This window comes from Aquarana catesbeiana, linkage group LG03 (genome assembly GCF_042186555.1).
Source record: "Aquarana catesbeiana isolate 2022-GZ linkage group LG03, ASM4218655v1, whole genome shotgun sequence".
In the NCBI taxonomy this organism is placed as follows: domain Eukaryota; kingdom Metazoa; phylum Chordata; class Amphibia; order Anura; family Ranidae; genus Aquarana; species Aquarana catesbeiana.
Window position 1 is genome coordinate 309,796,054 of NC_133326.1, and position 14,516 is coordinate 309,810,569.

General features: G+C 41.3%; 1 protein-coding gene across 1 annotated transcript in view; it reads right to left on the minus strand.

The window, feature by feature from the left end:
* Positions 1 to 309: 309 nt before the first annotated feature.
* The window catches only part of NEDD1 (NEDD1 gamma-tubulin ring complex targeting factor), a 149,674-nt gene continuing 135,467 nt past the window's right edge, over positions 310 to 14,516 (minus strand). Inside the window, exon 15 of the mRNA XM_073620264.1 lies at positions 310 to 3,017. Coding sequence (XP_073476365.1) covers positions 2,913 to 3,017 — 105 coding nt within the window. The 3' untranslated portion in view covers positions 310 to 2,912. The remainder of the gene's footprint in view (positions 3,018 to 14,516) is intronic.

Consider the following 14,516-nt stretch of genomic DNA (forward strand, 5'->3'; position numbering starts at 1 on the left):
CAATGATTTAATATCACCATAAAGGCACTGCGATTCTCTTGGTACACCTTTTAATTTTTGTTATCATGCTTGACTAGACATCAATCAGACTTAGCCACAGTGCCATTTCTTCTCTTATTACATAATATTGATGTAGTGCTGAAGAGGATTAAAAAAGCATTTATATTTATGATTTCAATAAAATTACTTTTCATATCAGATCTAAAATAAAAGTTTTGGGATAATTAGAACACACTCCGCAACATAGAATACAACTATTTTACAGACACATTTTAGTCACCTGAAATAACAAACAGAAAGAAACATAGGTAGTGGATAAAAATCTTGTATAATTATGTAGATATACAAATACACACAAAGCAAGTAAAAAGAAGTCACAAAAAAGTATTCAAAGTCCTTATATTACATTGAAAAATACAATGAAACACTTTATCTAAATACACACAATTGTTAAAAGTATATTTGCTTTTGAAAGGATTTCTTTGTCTAAAAAGCAAAGTTCCCCTGACATGTTCTTAAAGCGGACTTTTCTTTCCTTTCCCTAAATTTCACATCAGCATGCACCTCTGCGTGCTATCGTGAGATTGCCTAAAGCCTCGTACACACGATCGGATTGTTGGCCAACAGAGCGTCAGACTTTTGTCCAAAGGCGTATGCTAGGAACTGGTATTGCATACTAACGTCACACAATTGTCGGCCAACAAACACGAACATAGGTAGTGCGTGGAATTTCACTCTTGAACTGTCAGTAATGCGCTAGTAAGAACCCTCTCTCCGTTTGAAAGTTTAGTGGGGGTGGATACAACTGCCCCCTTTCAGTCCCTCCCTCTCTTGGATGACCCTTTGGGCACCTTCTGCTAATGTCGTGTTTGGTGAGCATTGATTCTGAGCATGCGTGTTTGTACTTCGGACTTTTATTTGACGGGCTTGTGTAGAGACAATACGAAATCTGACAACAGACCGTTTTCCATTGAAAATTTACTAGCCTGCCATCCAACATTTATTGGCGGAAAGTTGGTCAACAATTGTCTGGAGGAGCAAACGGTCAGATTTTAGGCAAACAGTCTATCATCACACAATTCCGAAAATCTGATAGTGTGTATGAGACTTTAGGCTGCATTCAAATCTGAGCATTTTGTAAACATGAACAAAAGCGTGCATTTTGCATTTGTTCACAAAACGCATGTTGCACTTGTGGTGCTATTAAAATGAATGGGCTGCTCTATGGGTGTAGCATGAAAAACACGGTAAAAAAAAAAAAAAACACAAAAACAAAAACTAGTGTAAAAATGTGAACCCGATCCGAACACTTTAAAAAATTATTTTTTTGCTTACCTTTTTTGTCTTACACTTCCTGGTTTCCCAGAAGCCAATGCTGACGTAGCCCAAGCCACACAGATGCCCTCTGCATAGGCAATGTCGCAATTGCATTCAGGGAAATCCCACATCAATACTGTAAGGTCTTTCGGTATTGTCATTTGGCAAATGCGTAAGATGGAGCACCTGTCATGCACCTCATTTGCCATATGAAATTACATTTATGTGCTGAGGGAAAAAAAAAAAAAAAGTTTCTCCTTGAAATCTCAGGGAAGAGTTTTTGCTCCCCAACAGATGCTTTAGTGTTGTGCATGCACAGTATAATAATCATTTTCAAAATGCAGGCCTGGGAACAAGGACCCAATCCAGCACCATGGCAAGAGAAAAATGAAGTATGAAGAAAAAGTCACAAAAATATAAGTATGAAGGTTTATTTCTCCCTTATTCAGGTATACAGGTTTATAGAAAAAGGAATTGAGGGGTGTTCTCTTTAAGAACTGTGGGGTTAACTTCAAGAAATCTCCAAAAATATAAAATTCTACCAATTTAGATATAAAAACAGGCACTTGGATATTCAAAGTAAACCATTTATACCCCATTTACTCTGATTTTTGCAAACCTAAGAATAAGACATACTTTGCTTCAAAAAATATTTACTTATTGCTTTACATACACTTACTAGCTGAAAAAAAAAAAAGACATTAGGACATTGCAGAAAAAAGTACAAGCTTAGTTGAAGGTTTCCATGTGCAAAAAGATTATCACACAAAATCACCTTGCCGATAAGTTCATTCTTTCTTACCACATAACCATTCTATAAATAAGCCCCGGTTCACACTATGAATTGCAAAGGAACGCGCTGTGCATTCCTGTGCGATTTACATGCGAACAGTGCAGTGCAATTTGGGCCCATTCATTTTCAATGGGCTCAAATCGCACTATATCGCACCAAAAGTAGTGCATGCACTTTACCATGCGATCCAGTGAATGCAAAAGCACTGTGTTTGTGACCTCTGTTTAAGGTGTCTAACTTAACATTCACTGCAGGTCTCAATTGCGATGCATTTTGAACACAGTGTGGGAAACACGCACAGAACGTGGGTTTCCCACACCGCGTTCCAGTTGTTGAACCTAGACTGACTGAATGTACCAATTTAAAGCTAAACTTTAGCCACAAACATCAGGGTGAACAAAAGTTCTCCTACTGCATTACGTGGTGTGAGCATTTTTTAGGGAGAGTCAGAGCTTGAAAACACAAGCAGGCCTCATATAGCATTTACCAACAAAGCCCCTTTGTATAGAACAAAGGTATCGTTTTTGGGGGTAATAGCCCTTTAACATATGGATACCCATTCCCAAGGTCAAGCCAAGGGTTTATACATTACACACAGTGATAATACTTTTCAATATTTGCCACTTTTTCCTTTACAGTTCCATTTACACCGCTCCTCCCAGCATTGTAAACACTTGTTGCCAGTGAACACTGCATTGCCACCACAAATTAATTCTGCTTGAAGTTTTATCAACACTTAGCACAGCTGAGAGAAAACTTCATTCTTGTCTTGTCATTTCCATAAAAGGCTTTTGATTTGGTTTTAAAAGTTAGAACGTAACCTTTTATTCTCTTCACGTAGCTTTTCTATCTCTGCAACTAGGTTTTCGTTTATAGAGTATCGTTCAAGAAGCATTTGTATTTCAGTCTAAAAGAGGAGAAAAGAATGGATAAAGCAGACACATAGGCAAAAAGTTTAGATGTGCAGTAAAATGCAGCAAACCACTAATATATTATTTATATGCAACTTTTCATTTAAATGTAAATAAAAAATACAGCAACCACTTAAAACACAAATAACAGCATAATAGCATATTCCAGTCATAAAAATAAACACTTTTAAACCTTCAGAGACTAGAAATCATTGAACAGCAGGCAATGTTTTGCTGAAAAGATTTGTGTAACTTAAGTTACAGGAGTTGAAAGAGAAATTGAAATTTAAAATCATATTTGTCATGTTTTGGAAACCAATGCCATCAGGAACAAAGAAGTAACATTAAAAATGATCAGCTTCTGCGAACCTAGATTAAATCATCATAAGAAAATAATGGATCTTCAGTTGGTGATCTGAAAAATGCTAGTAGCCTGGACACGTATGCAGACCCTCGATCTTCAATACATTTTAAATAACTGCCTCAGAACAAGTATAAAGTTCTAGGAAGAAACCACGCATAGCTCACCAAAAGCTTTGTCTAAAAATGTAAAAAGGGAAATGGCGCTGTACTTACTGACAAAACATATGTGTATGTAACTATTGATGGTGTGTTCACCCCCAGATAAACATATATATCTATAATCATATACATAAGGTGTATAAACTGTGCATCAACAGCAGAAACCAAGTAATACCTAGCATGTGAAAAAGTGGCATGTGCTTAAATTATAATATATGCAAAGGGTAAAAGATAAAAAAGTGTAATAAATATAAATATAGAATATGTATGTGAAGGGGTGTGTGAATAGATGCAGACAATAAATAAATAGCATCAGCTGATGTGAATAATACCTGTCAAACAACACTGGTATAAATTGCAAACATATAAGCTAAATGAGCTGCTGTGGATGATATCCAATAAATTATTTAAACCGAGTGTCCATATGGAGTATTAGCCAATAGTGCCTCAGAAAATTAAAATAAAAATAATAAAAATCAGAAATCAGTGTCCATATAAAGTGACATAGTGCTTCCTTCAGTAAGTGAAAATTTTCCAGAGATAAGCAAAAAACGTGCTGACAAAAGTGACTGTGCTCCCCTCTTGTGCTTTCACTCACCAGAGCACTTCACCCCTGCAGGGGTACAAGCGTGCAGAAAATAATGTGATCCCGGTCTCAGAGTTGCGATATCCCCTTGGTTCCCAGCTTTAGGGCAGGAAGATCATCCACGGACGGAGGGGAAGGAGACTCCAGTGTCCCCCCTCTACAGCGTAACTCCCGGCCTGGGAGGTGAGAGCTCTGCTGTGTCCTCAGGCTCGAAGCCTGATGGGAAGACCCTGTGATGTACTTCAAAAAATTTTTACAGGCAAGGGAGAAACCTATTTCTCTTCATGTCTCTCAGATAGGAAGGCTAATTCTTAGACCAATGGAGCATCCAAAATCAATCCCATGAGGGGTGGTCAACACAGCAAACAGTGGCCAACAAGCCCATCACCCACCTGGTAAAACTGACCTGATGCTGGTAGGCCCATGAGCAAGTTCTATCAGAATGTGCCTAGTTTGGGAAAAGGAAAAAAAAAAAAACCCTTCCCTTAAGGTAGAAGGCTTTATTGAAACCTTTACCTTAAGGCAGAAGGCTTTATTGATTAGTATCAAATCCACCTAGCAATGGTGGAATGAGACAAAGCCTGCCCCTTAAAAGGGGTTCACAGGTAAGACAAGCGTTTGATTGATGAAAGAATGCTGTAGCAAAGGGGTAGCCTCGCCATATGAACCACATTCATGCAATTGAGGGCAGTCTCTAAGATGCTTAGGATTAGGACAGAGAAATGATAAGACAATGTTCTTCTTAAAGGAGACGTATGGGAAAGCAAAAATTGATAGTACACATAGTACATTACCCTCATGCTTCCATGACATTTCTCTTCCCTCAATCAATTCAATTAGTGTAGTACAGGCACTTGAACTGTCAGTAATGAGCTAGTAAGAATCCTCTCTCTGAAAGTTTAGCGGGGTGGATACAACTGCCCCCTTTCAGTCCCTCCCTCTCTTGGAGGCACGTGAAAAAACTGTGCAGTCTCTTCACATCCAGCAGCTTTGCTGGTCTAATGTTCTGGGCTGCAATTTTCCTTAAATGCATCTTCTCTCATCTGCAAGTCCTCCCCACCTCCCCCGTGGGCTTAGATTTACCTGTCCTCCAAACCCCTTCGCCATCCCTCAGCAGCTTTCAAAGCCTATGTCGGCTTCTAGATGGGGGGGGGGGGGGGGGGGTGGTGTCAGAATGGTGAGCAGGAAGGGGCGGGGAGTGTAAGTGAACACTTCTCATGCTCAGCGATCCCTTGGATGAACACAGGAAATGCTCTCTACACTTGCCACGGTGCTTATTCAGAAGGGAAGACATAGTAAACATCGTCCCCCCATTTACTGTGTCTGTTTAGTAAACGAACACTGAGCAATGAGTAGAGAGCATTTATGGTGTTCAATACATTGCAGAGCTACTGCTTTTACTTAAGGCTGTGTGCACGCTGAGATTGTTCTGCTTAAGGAGGGAGGAGAGCAGCTGTTTTTGTTGTGTGAAGTCTTGGGAGCCAGCAGAGTCCATACCTCACATCAAAGTAGAAGGGAGAAAGCTGAATCCCGCCCAGATTGTCGGCATGAGAATCCAGAGAAGACTTTAGCCCCTCCCATAGGTAATTAACTATTTTAACAGAAAGAATGCAATTCTCAGAGGGCTGGAATGATTTGTAGGTACTAGCAGCTCATAAGGATTAAGGTTCTTCAAAAAAAGAAACCCATACTTGTCTTTTAAGGTGGATAGAGGAAGTCACCTTGGCCAAAAAGAAGGTCCATGTCCTAACGACCTAATCTCCCTGTGACATAAAAATCTAGCCGCAAGTTCAGAAACCCTCCGAGCATAAGTAATGGCAACAAGAAAGGAAACCTTTTGAATAAAAACAAGGAATGGAAAATCCCTAATAGGTTTAAATAGCATTTCTTGAAGAACAGAAAAAAAGCAGTACAAGGTCCCACAGAGTATGCACTGGAGGAAAAACATGTGCGTCCCGATTTAACACTTCTGAAAGGCTTACCTAGGAACGAGAGGCAAGAGGCCTCTGGAGGAGGATAGCCAAGGTCAAAATTGGACCCTTAAAATTACATTACAGAATGTGTTACCCTAACATTTCATATTCCTGATGTGTCTGTTGTGCAAAATACTTGTTAAAAAATATCCTGCTCACATTGTAGTGCTTCCTTTGTGTGAAATAATTTTGCCAGCCCCCCTTCTTTCCTAAACAGATCACGTTCAGCATGAGAGCACATCTATTACAGTTAGGTCAGTTTTCTGGCTGCGCTGGGAGAACAGCCTTGCCTGTTGTCCAACAATCAGACTTGTGCCGACATGTCCCCCTGCACTGCCACTGGCACTGGGAAAATCAGTGTAATAATTTCTCTAGCCTCACCTCTAAGCCCCTCATGCAATTGAGAACAGATATTATGTGATCATTTATAAAGAAAGAAAGAAAAAAAATATATAATAGATATCTGGAAATCTGATATCCAATGGTTGCCACCGCACACAAATCAGGGATACATAAAATGGGACCAGGTGCACAGCAAAGACCTTAGTACATATAATCCAAAAGAAAGAGCAGCCCTCACAGGTCTTGAAAGGCGAACAAACCAGCATGGTTTTGAACTGACAAAGGAACATGCATGCTTTCTTCGTGCCAGGTGAATTCTGTGTTTTAAACTGCATGCTCTGACATTTTGTTTCCGGATCATCCTGGACACACCTTTCATCCCTGATAATAACCCTACCAAACGCCTCTGCATTCTTCAAACAATTGGAGGAAATTTGAAGACATTGTTCTTTCTGATCTTCCGTCAAGATTCGAGGCACCATCTTTGCATAAATCTTTCTCATTCCCAAATTCTGTTTGAATCTGCCACACTGTTTCCCTGCTCATGTTCAATTCTTCTGCCATCATTCTCACACTCAATCTTCAATCTGAGTGTATTAGGGTTTGCACTCTTTTTACATTTGAATCTGTCATTTGTGCTTTTGGCTGCCCACTTCTTGCGTCATCATGGACATCTTCCCGCCTCTACTTAAACCACCTATGCCATTCAAAAACACTTGATTTTTTCATAGGATGTTCACCATAAGCCTGTTGTAACAGACCTTAGGTTTCACTCGCACTTTTGCCAATTTTCATGCAAAATTTGATGTTCACCCACTGCTCCAGATTCCTGCCACTCATTTTCTGCCAACAGTGCAACACGTGTTATTTCTTTTACTACCATGTAAAGACTGGGTCAACTGGTCTGCGACCCAGGCAAGTACATATTAGAACATGTCAGAACACACTAAAGTGCAAAAGGCTATGGTGACTTACAACCACAGTGCTACACCACAAGCATTCAGGGAGTTAAATTGCCACACCTTGTGTGTATATTTTACATACAAATATATACAGGAAGGCCCAAATTTATACACGCTTCAACATGAAAAATATATGCATGAAAATGTTATTACTAGATTTATATAATCAAAGGGTATCTGTAAGTTGAGTTTGAATTATACAATCACATTAGGTGCTCAGTGGTAACCATTAGCATCCAGACACTTGATTTCAGCGAACTACTGCATGAACAACATTGAGTAGAGCGTCCACAGGAATTGCTCTGCATGGTGTTTTAATTTCTTCCCAAAGTGCAGTTAGTGTAGGTGGATTTCTACGCTACACCACATTCTTTAGTTTTCCCCACAGATAGAAATCAAGAGGTTTTAAGTCCAGGGAATGTGAAGGGAATTCAACAGCACTTTTACATACTACCCAACATCCTGGCAGAATGTCATCAAGATAGGCTCTCACGTCTCGTTGGTAAGTAAGGTGGTGCACCATCTTGCTGGAAGTAAAATTGCTGCATAAACCGCACGAATGGTCAATAACATGACAACAATGCTGCGACCACTGACATCTTTAGGGAAAACACATTAGGGAAGACTACACATTGCTGCCATGATTCAATTCGGACATGGATAACAACTGTTTAAATGTGTATACATTTTTGTTGGGTGTATATGTGTGTAATATATATATATTAGGGGTGCGCATCTTCACTGGCCTCACGATTCGATTACGATTATCCGGTCCAGGATTCACGATGCATCACAATTACTGCGCACGGTTTTCATCCAAAAAATTCAAGCAGTCAGAAGAACTCCATTTTCTAATTTTAATCTGTTCTTAAAAAAAAGACAACACTTCCTGCATGTAGCAAAGTGTAAACACAGCAGACAACTTAAAGAGGAGCTCCAGACTGCCCCCAAATGACTGCAGACATGATACAGGAGATGGTCAGAGACTGCAGACATAGTCCAGGAGATGGTCAGAGACTGCAGACATAGTCCAGGAGATGGTCAGAGACTGCAGACATAGTCCAGGAGATGGTCAGAGACTGCAGACATAGTCCAGGAGATGGTCAGAGACTGCAGACATAGTCCAGGAGATGGTCAGAGACTGCAGACATAGTCCAGGAGATGGTCAGAGACTGCAGACATAGTCCAGGAGATGGTCAGAGACTGCAGACATAGTCCAGGAGATGGTCAGAGACTGCAGACATAGTCCAGGAGATGGTCAGAGACTGCAGACATAGTCCAGGAGATGGTCAGAGACTGCAGACATAGTCCAGGAGATGGTCAGAGACTGCAGACATAGTCCAGGAGATGGTCAGAGACTGCAGACATAGTCCAGGAGATGGTCAGAGACTGCAGACATAGTCCAGGAGATGGTCAGAGACTGCAGACATAGTCCAGGAGATGGTCAGAGACTGCAGACATAGTCCAGGAGACGGTCAGGAGACTGCAGACATAGTCCAGGAGACGGTCAGAGACTGCAGACATAGTCCAGGAGACGGTCAGAGACTGCAGACATAGTCCAGGAGACGGTCAGAGACTGCAGACATAGTCCAGGAGACGGTCAGAGACTGCAGACATAGTCCAGGAGACGGTCAGAGACTGCAGACATAGTCCAGGAGACGGTCAGAGACTGCAGACATAGTCCAGGAGACGGTCAGAGACTGCAGACATGGTCCAGGAGACGGTCAGAGACTGCAGACATACTACATGAGATGGTCAGAGACTGCAGACATACTACATGAGATGGTCAGAGACTGCAGACATGATACAAGAGATGATGTATGCCTTTTTATTAATTATGGTTTATATATGTCTTATTGTCTTAGCGACTGATTCACATCACAACTTCATTGATACTTTTTTTTTTGTATGATTTATGGTTTTGCTTATTACTGCCCCACACATGCAATGCATGGCTGCATGTGTGGGGCAGTGATGAGCAAAAACAGCTTTCATACAAAAAAGGGTATCAATTTCAAATCAATGAAGTTGTGATGTGAATCAATCAATAAGACAATAGAAAAATGGCATACATAAACCATAATTAATGAGGCTCAGAACTTGTTTTGTGCCCCCCTTTGGGATTGAAAGTGACACAGTGATTCCCCCTCCCGTGTACACAGCAATCCTCACCCTCCGTTACACTCACTGGTATCATCCGCGGCAGCTGCAGTAAGAAGAAATAGCAAGACAGACACAAACACAGCAAATCCCGTCCATCTTCCTCCGCGATCTATACCCTGACCAAGAGTGCACAGCACGTGACACTGCCTATCAGCCCTGCCTATTAGTGATGAGGCCATTTGCTTCTCCCATTGTTTTTTTTTCTCCTCTTTTTTTTTTTTTTTACATCCACATGCAATGCGCCCGGTTGTGGCATACTAGCGTGGGATAAAAACAGGGGGTGAGGGGTGATACAACGCCTCATCTCTGCCAACTGCCCTCTAAAGGGCGATCTGAATGCAAATCACTTTACAGAGATCAACACTAGTGTGAATGAGCCCTAACAGGGGCACAAACTGCAAAATAAACCTGACAGCTGTCCACTCTATCCAAAACTAAAAAATAAAAAAAAAAATATTATTATAGTAAAAAACAAAGAAGGAAGGGGAAGAAGTTTTTCCTGTTATACTTTCTCCCGAACACTAATTGTGCAGATTAGTGATAAGAGGGAAGATGAATGCTGAGCTCCTGACACCCCAGATCCACCCAGGTTATAGGAGAGGAATAGGCAGACCACATCCACATTCTTATCACTTAGACATTTAATAAATGTACAGATCAAATAAATCAGAAGTGAGAGATGAAGGTGATGGGATCATGTAATGCACACACCATGCAGATCACTCCCCCCTCTAGTATAATCTCTGTTAGGTGTGATCCCCCAGAAATAAAGCATCCCCTGATCTCTCCTATCACCCAGCACTGTCCCCTTATTAGAGCCCCGGGTGTCTGATTGCTCCCCTCCCTCCACCCTGCACACATCATGTCTCTGCCACTCACACATCACCATCAGCACTACCCCAGTGGTTCAGTCACAGCTCCGCTCACAGTCCCCGGTCCCTTCCCAGATGTTGCTGTCACTAACACCCCAAAACGGGAAGCGCCTAAATCAACAGACACCTCACTTCCGATTGGACGATCCCAAACAACAGATCCATAGGGGAGCCACACAAACCCAGCATCACACACCTCGGTGCTCAGCTCGTCTTTATTTGAAGAACTGACTTCACTCTCCACCACACGTCCTTCATATGCAGCAAAGACTTTACAGGGGCGGTAGCTAGCGAGTTCAGATATAGATGTTTGTTTATTATTAAACACCCCTATTTTTTCCATTTGCTTCTCTCATTGTAACTTTTATCTAAGCCCCCCCCCCCGTAATCAGAGCCCTATAGGCAGAGAGGATGACTCGTCGGGCTCCACGTGTCTCGCAGCGCCAAGCTCAACGACAGACAGCTGGGGATGACGCCAGCGGGGGGCGGGAAAAAAAGGCACGGCTACTTCGGCTGCTTTCGGCTCAGTTTGGACTTGGAGGCAACGCATATAGCGGCGTGCGGGTGACATCATCAGAAAATCGATTGTACAAGGTCGTAGCATCGATGCCGCATCGTGGGTGGTCAAATCACGATGCATCGATGCTACGATTCATTTCAACACCCCTAATAAATATATATATATATATATATATATATATATATATATATATATATATATATATATATATATATATATATATATATACACATATACATATATACACACATACACACACACATATACATATATACACACAAACACACACATATACATACATACACACACACACCTATACAGTGTCTTAAAGTGTTCATATCCCTTGAAATTTTCCACATTTTGTCATGTTACAACCATAAACTTAAATTTATTTTATTGGGATTTTATGTGCTAGACCAACACAAAGTGGCACATAATAGTGAGGGGAAAGGAAAATGATAAACTGTTTTCAGAATTTTTTACAAATAAAATATCTGAAAAGTGTGGCATGAATTTGTATTCAGCCCTCCTGAGTCAATATTTTGTAGAAACACCTTTCGCTGCAATTACAGCTGCAAGTCTTTTTGGGCATTTCTCTACCAGCTTTGTACATCTAGGAGAGTGAAATGTTTGCTCATTCTCCTTTGCAAAATAGCTCAAGTTCTGTCAGATTGGATGGAGAGCATATCTGTGAACAATTGTCTTGTCACAGATTCTCAACTGGATTTAGGGCCGGTTCACACCACAAAAACGCACTCCAGATCCGTTCCGGATGGGTTCCTGCATGTGTGTTTTTGATGCATTTCCGGATGCTTTTTTTCCATGTTTTTTCCCCACTTTACTAGGCTCCAATGCCTTTGTGATGCATTTTACTGTGTTCCAGTGCAGGAAAAATGTAGCATGCTCTACTTTTACTGGAACTGAAGAGCCCTGGAACTGACTGCACTGGTGTAAACTATGTCACTGGAAACATATAACCTACTTAACATGCATTTTTGATGCAGAACAAAAACGCACTGGAGTGCATCTGGTGTGAACTGGCCCTTAGGTCTTGACTTTGACTGGGCCATTCTAACACATGAATATGCTTTGATTTAAACCATTGTATTGTAGCTCTGGCTGTATGTTTAGGGTCGTTGTCCTGCTGAAAGGTGAACCTCCACCCCAGTCTCAAGTCTTTTGCAGACTAACAGGTTTTCCTCTAAGGTTGCCCTGTATTTGGCTCCATCCATCTACCCATCAACCCTGACCAGCTTCCCTGTCCCTGCTGAAAAGCATCCTCACAACATGATGCTTTCACCACCATGTTTCACAGTGGGGATGGTGTATTTAGGGTGATATGCAGCGTTTTCTGCCACACATAGCGTTTTGCTTTTAGGCCAAAAAGTTCAATTTTGGTCCCAGCTGACCAGAGCACCTTCTTCCACATGGCTTCTCACAAACTGCAAACGGGACTTTTTATGGCTCTCAACAATGGCTCTCTTGCCACTTCTGGCCAGATTTGTGGAGTGCAGGACTAATAGCTGTCCTGTGGGCAGATTCTCCCACCTGAGCTGTGGATCTCTACAGCTCTTCCAGAGTTACCATGGGCCTCTTGGATGCTTCTCTGATTAATGCTCTCCTTGGCCAGCCTCTCAGTTTAGGACGACCATGTCTTGGTGGGCTTGCAGTTTTGCCATACGCTTTCCGTTTTCGGATGATGAAATGAACAATGTTTTGTGAGATTTTCAAAGCTTAGGATTTTTTTTTAACCTAACCTAAACCTTGGCTTTAAACTTCTCCACAACATGATCCCTGACCTGTCTGGTGTGTTCCTTGGCCATCATTATGCCGTTTGTTCACTAAGGTTCTCTAAGAACCCTCTGAGGGCTTCACAGAACAGCTGTATTTATACTGAGATAAAATTACACACAGGTGGACTCTATTTACTAATTAAGTGACTCCTGAAGGCAATAGGTTCCACTAGATTTTAGTTAGGGGTACTAGAGTGTAGGGGGCTGAATAAAAATGCACAACACGCTTTTTAGATATGTATTTGTAAATAAATACTGTCCTGCATACAAATGCGAAGTTGATGGTGTTGGGCAGAATATCTTGTAAGGAACTTTGTGGTCTGATCTTTGAGGTTACATTTCACATTGGGGTAAAGCAATTGATTTCTGTCTGTTGAGGGCTTTTTTCTATGCCCTCCTAAGTAAGCTCTTGCTATATCCCTGTTTCCGCAGGCATAATCGTAGCTCTGCTGCTTTGGTCTTGAAATCCAATTTATGTGTACAATGTTCAACTGTTGCATGAATTCCTGCAGTGATTCAATAGTACCTGTCCAAATCAAGAGGAAATCGTCAATATACCTGAACCAGCAAATAGCTTGGTCCAGGTATGGACTAAGTACCCTACCCCTGGAAACAGTGAATCTGTAGCCTCATACCCAAAACTTCGTACACCCAGGTATTTTATCCAGTACTCTATGCTGTGTCACTTTTGCCCTAGTATGTACATTCTCCTGGTTTTCATGGCATGTCTGTTTACTCCACTTCCCAGACGGTTAATGTTTCACCTGCTGGTATTGGATGCCTATATACTCCTTGTGAATGTGCACACATGTTTCTGATTGAATTTCTTTATCCCAGACCAGCTAATCAAGGTATTTTGAGCTCGGTAAGTCCCCCTTCCATATATTTATCTTTACGGCTAGGCTTTTACTGCCATTATATGGTTAAAGATCCTGGGAGGACCAACTCTTTTTTTCCCCTAGATTGAAAAGCAAAAAGCATCTGGTTCAAAGTGACACACACAGTAGTAGAGGCAGATTGGCATATATGCAAGCATGGGATTAAATGCTATTGTATGCCCCAACCTGAATTGAAGTAGTTTATATCAATATTACTACACCTTTTACACCCAGTTTACGCGTACATCCCCACATCCGTGCCTGTGTTGTGGCTACCGCTTGGCCCTGGTGTCCCTGGTTGTCATATCCAATTGAAGGGGGTTGATTAGCGGTCATTATTTCCAGTATGGATGAGCGTTGAGACCATTTATTTAAGCACCATATTATTGGTGAGTTCATGTACATACACACACCTGTACCACCATGCCAATATTTTGTACTGTATGTTAATTTGAGTATGTTTCTCCAACTAGAATTACAGAAGCTCCTGAAGAAGCAACATTTCAGGTTGCAAAACATGTAGACAACATACAAGCACGTCGGTTTGCACAGTCATGCCGCCTTGCCACAGTATATATGCGGAAGGCGGTCAGCAAGTGGTTAAACTGAATGGGTTGTTTTACAAGGTAAAGGTTCACATACAGTTAGGTCCATATATATTTGGACACAGGCACAGTTTTCATACTTCTGGCTCTGGATGCCACCAGAATAATATTAAAACAAAACAATCCAAATTAATTTGAAGTGCAGATTTTCTGCTTTAATTCAAGGGGTTGAACATAAATTTTAAGAACAAATTTTAGGAACTGCAACCATTTTTATACACAGTCCCCCCCCCCCCCATTTTTAGGGGCTCAAATGTAATTAGACAAATATAATCATAA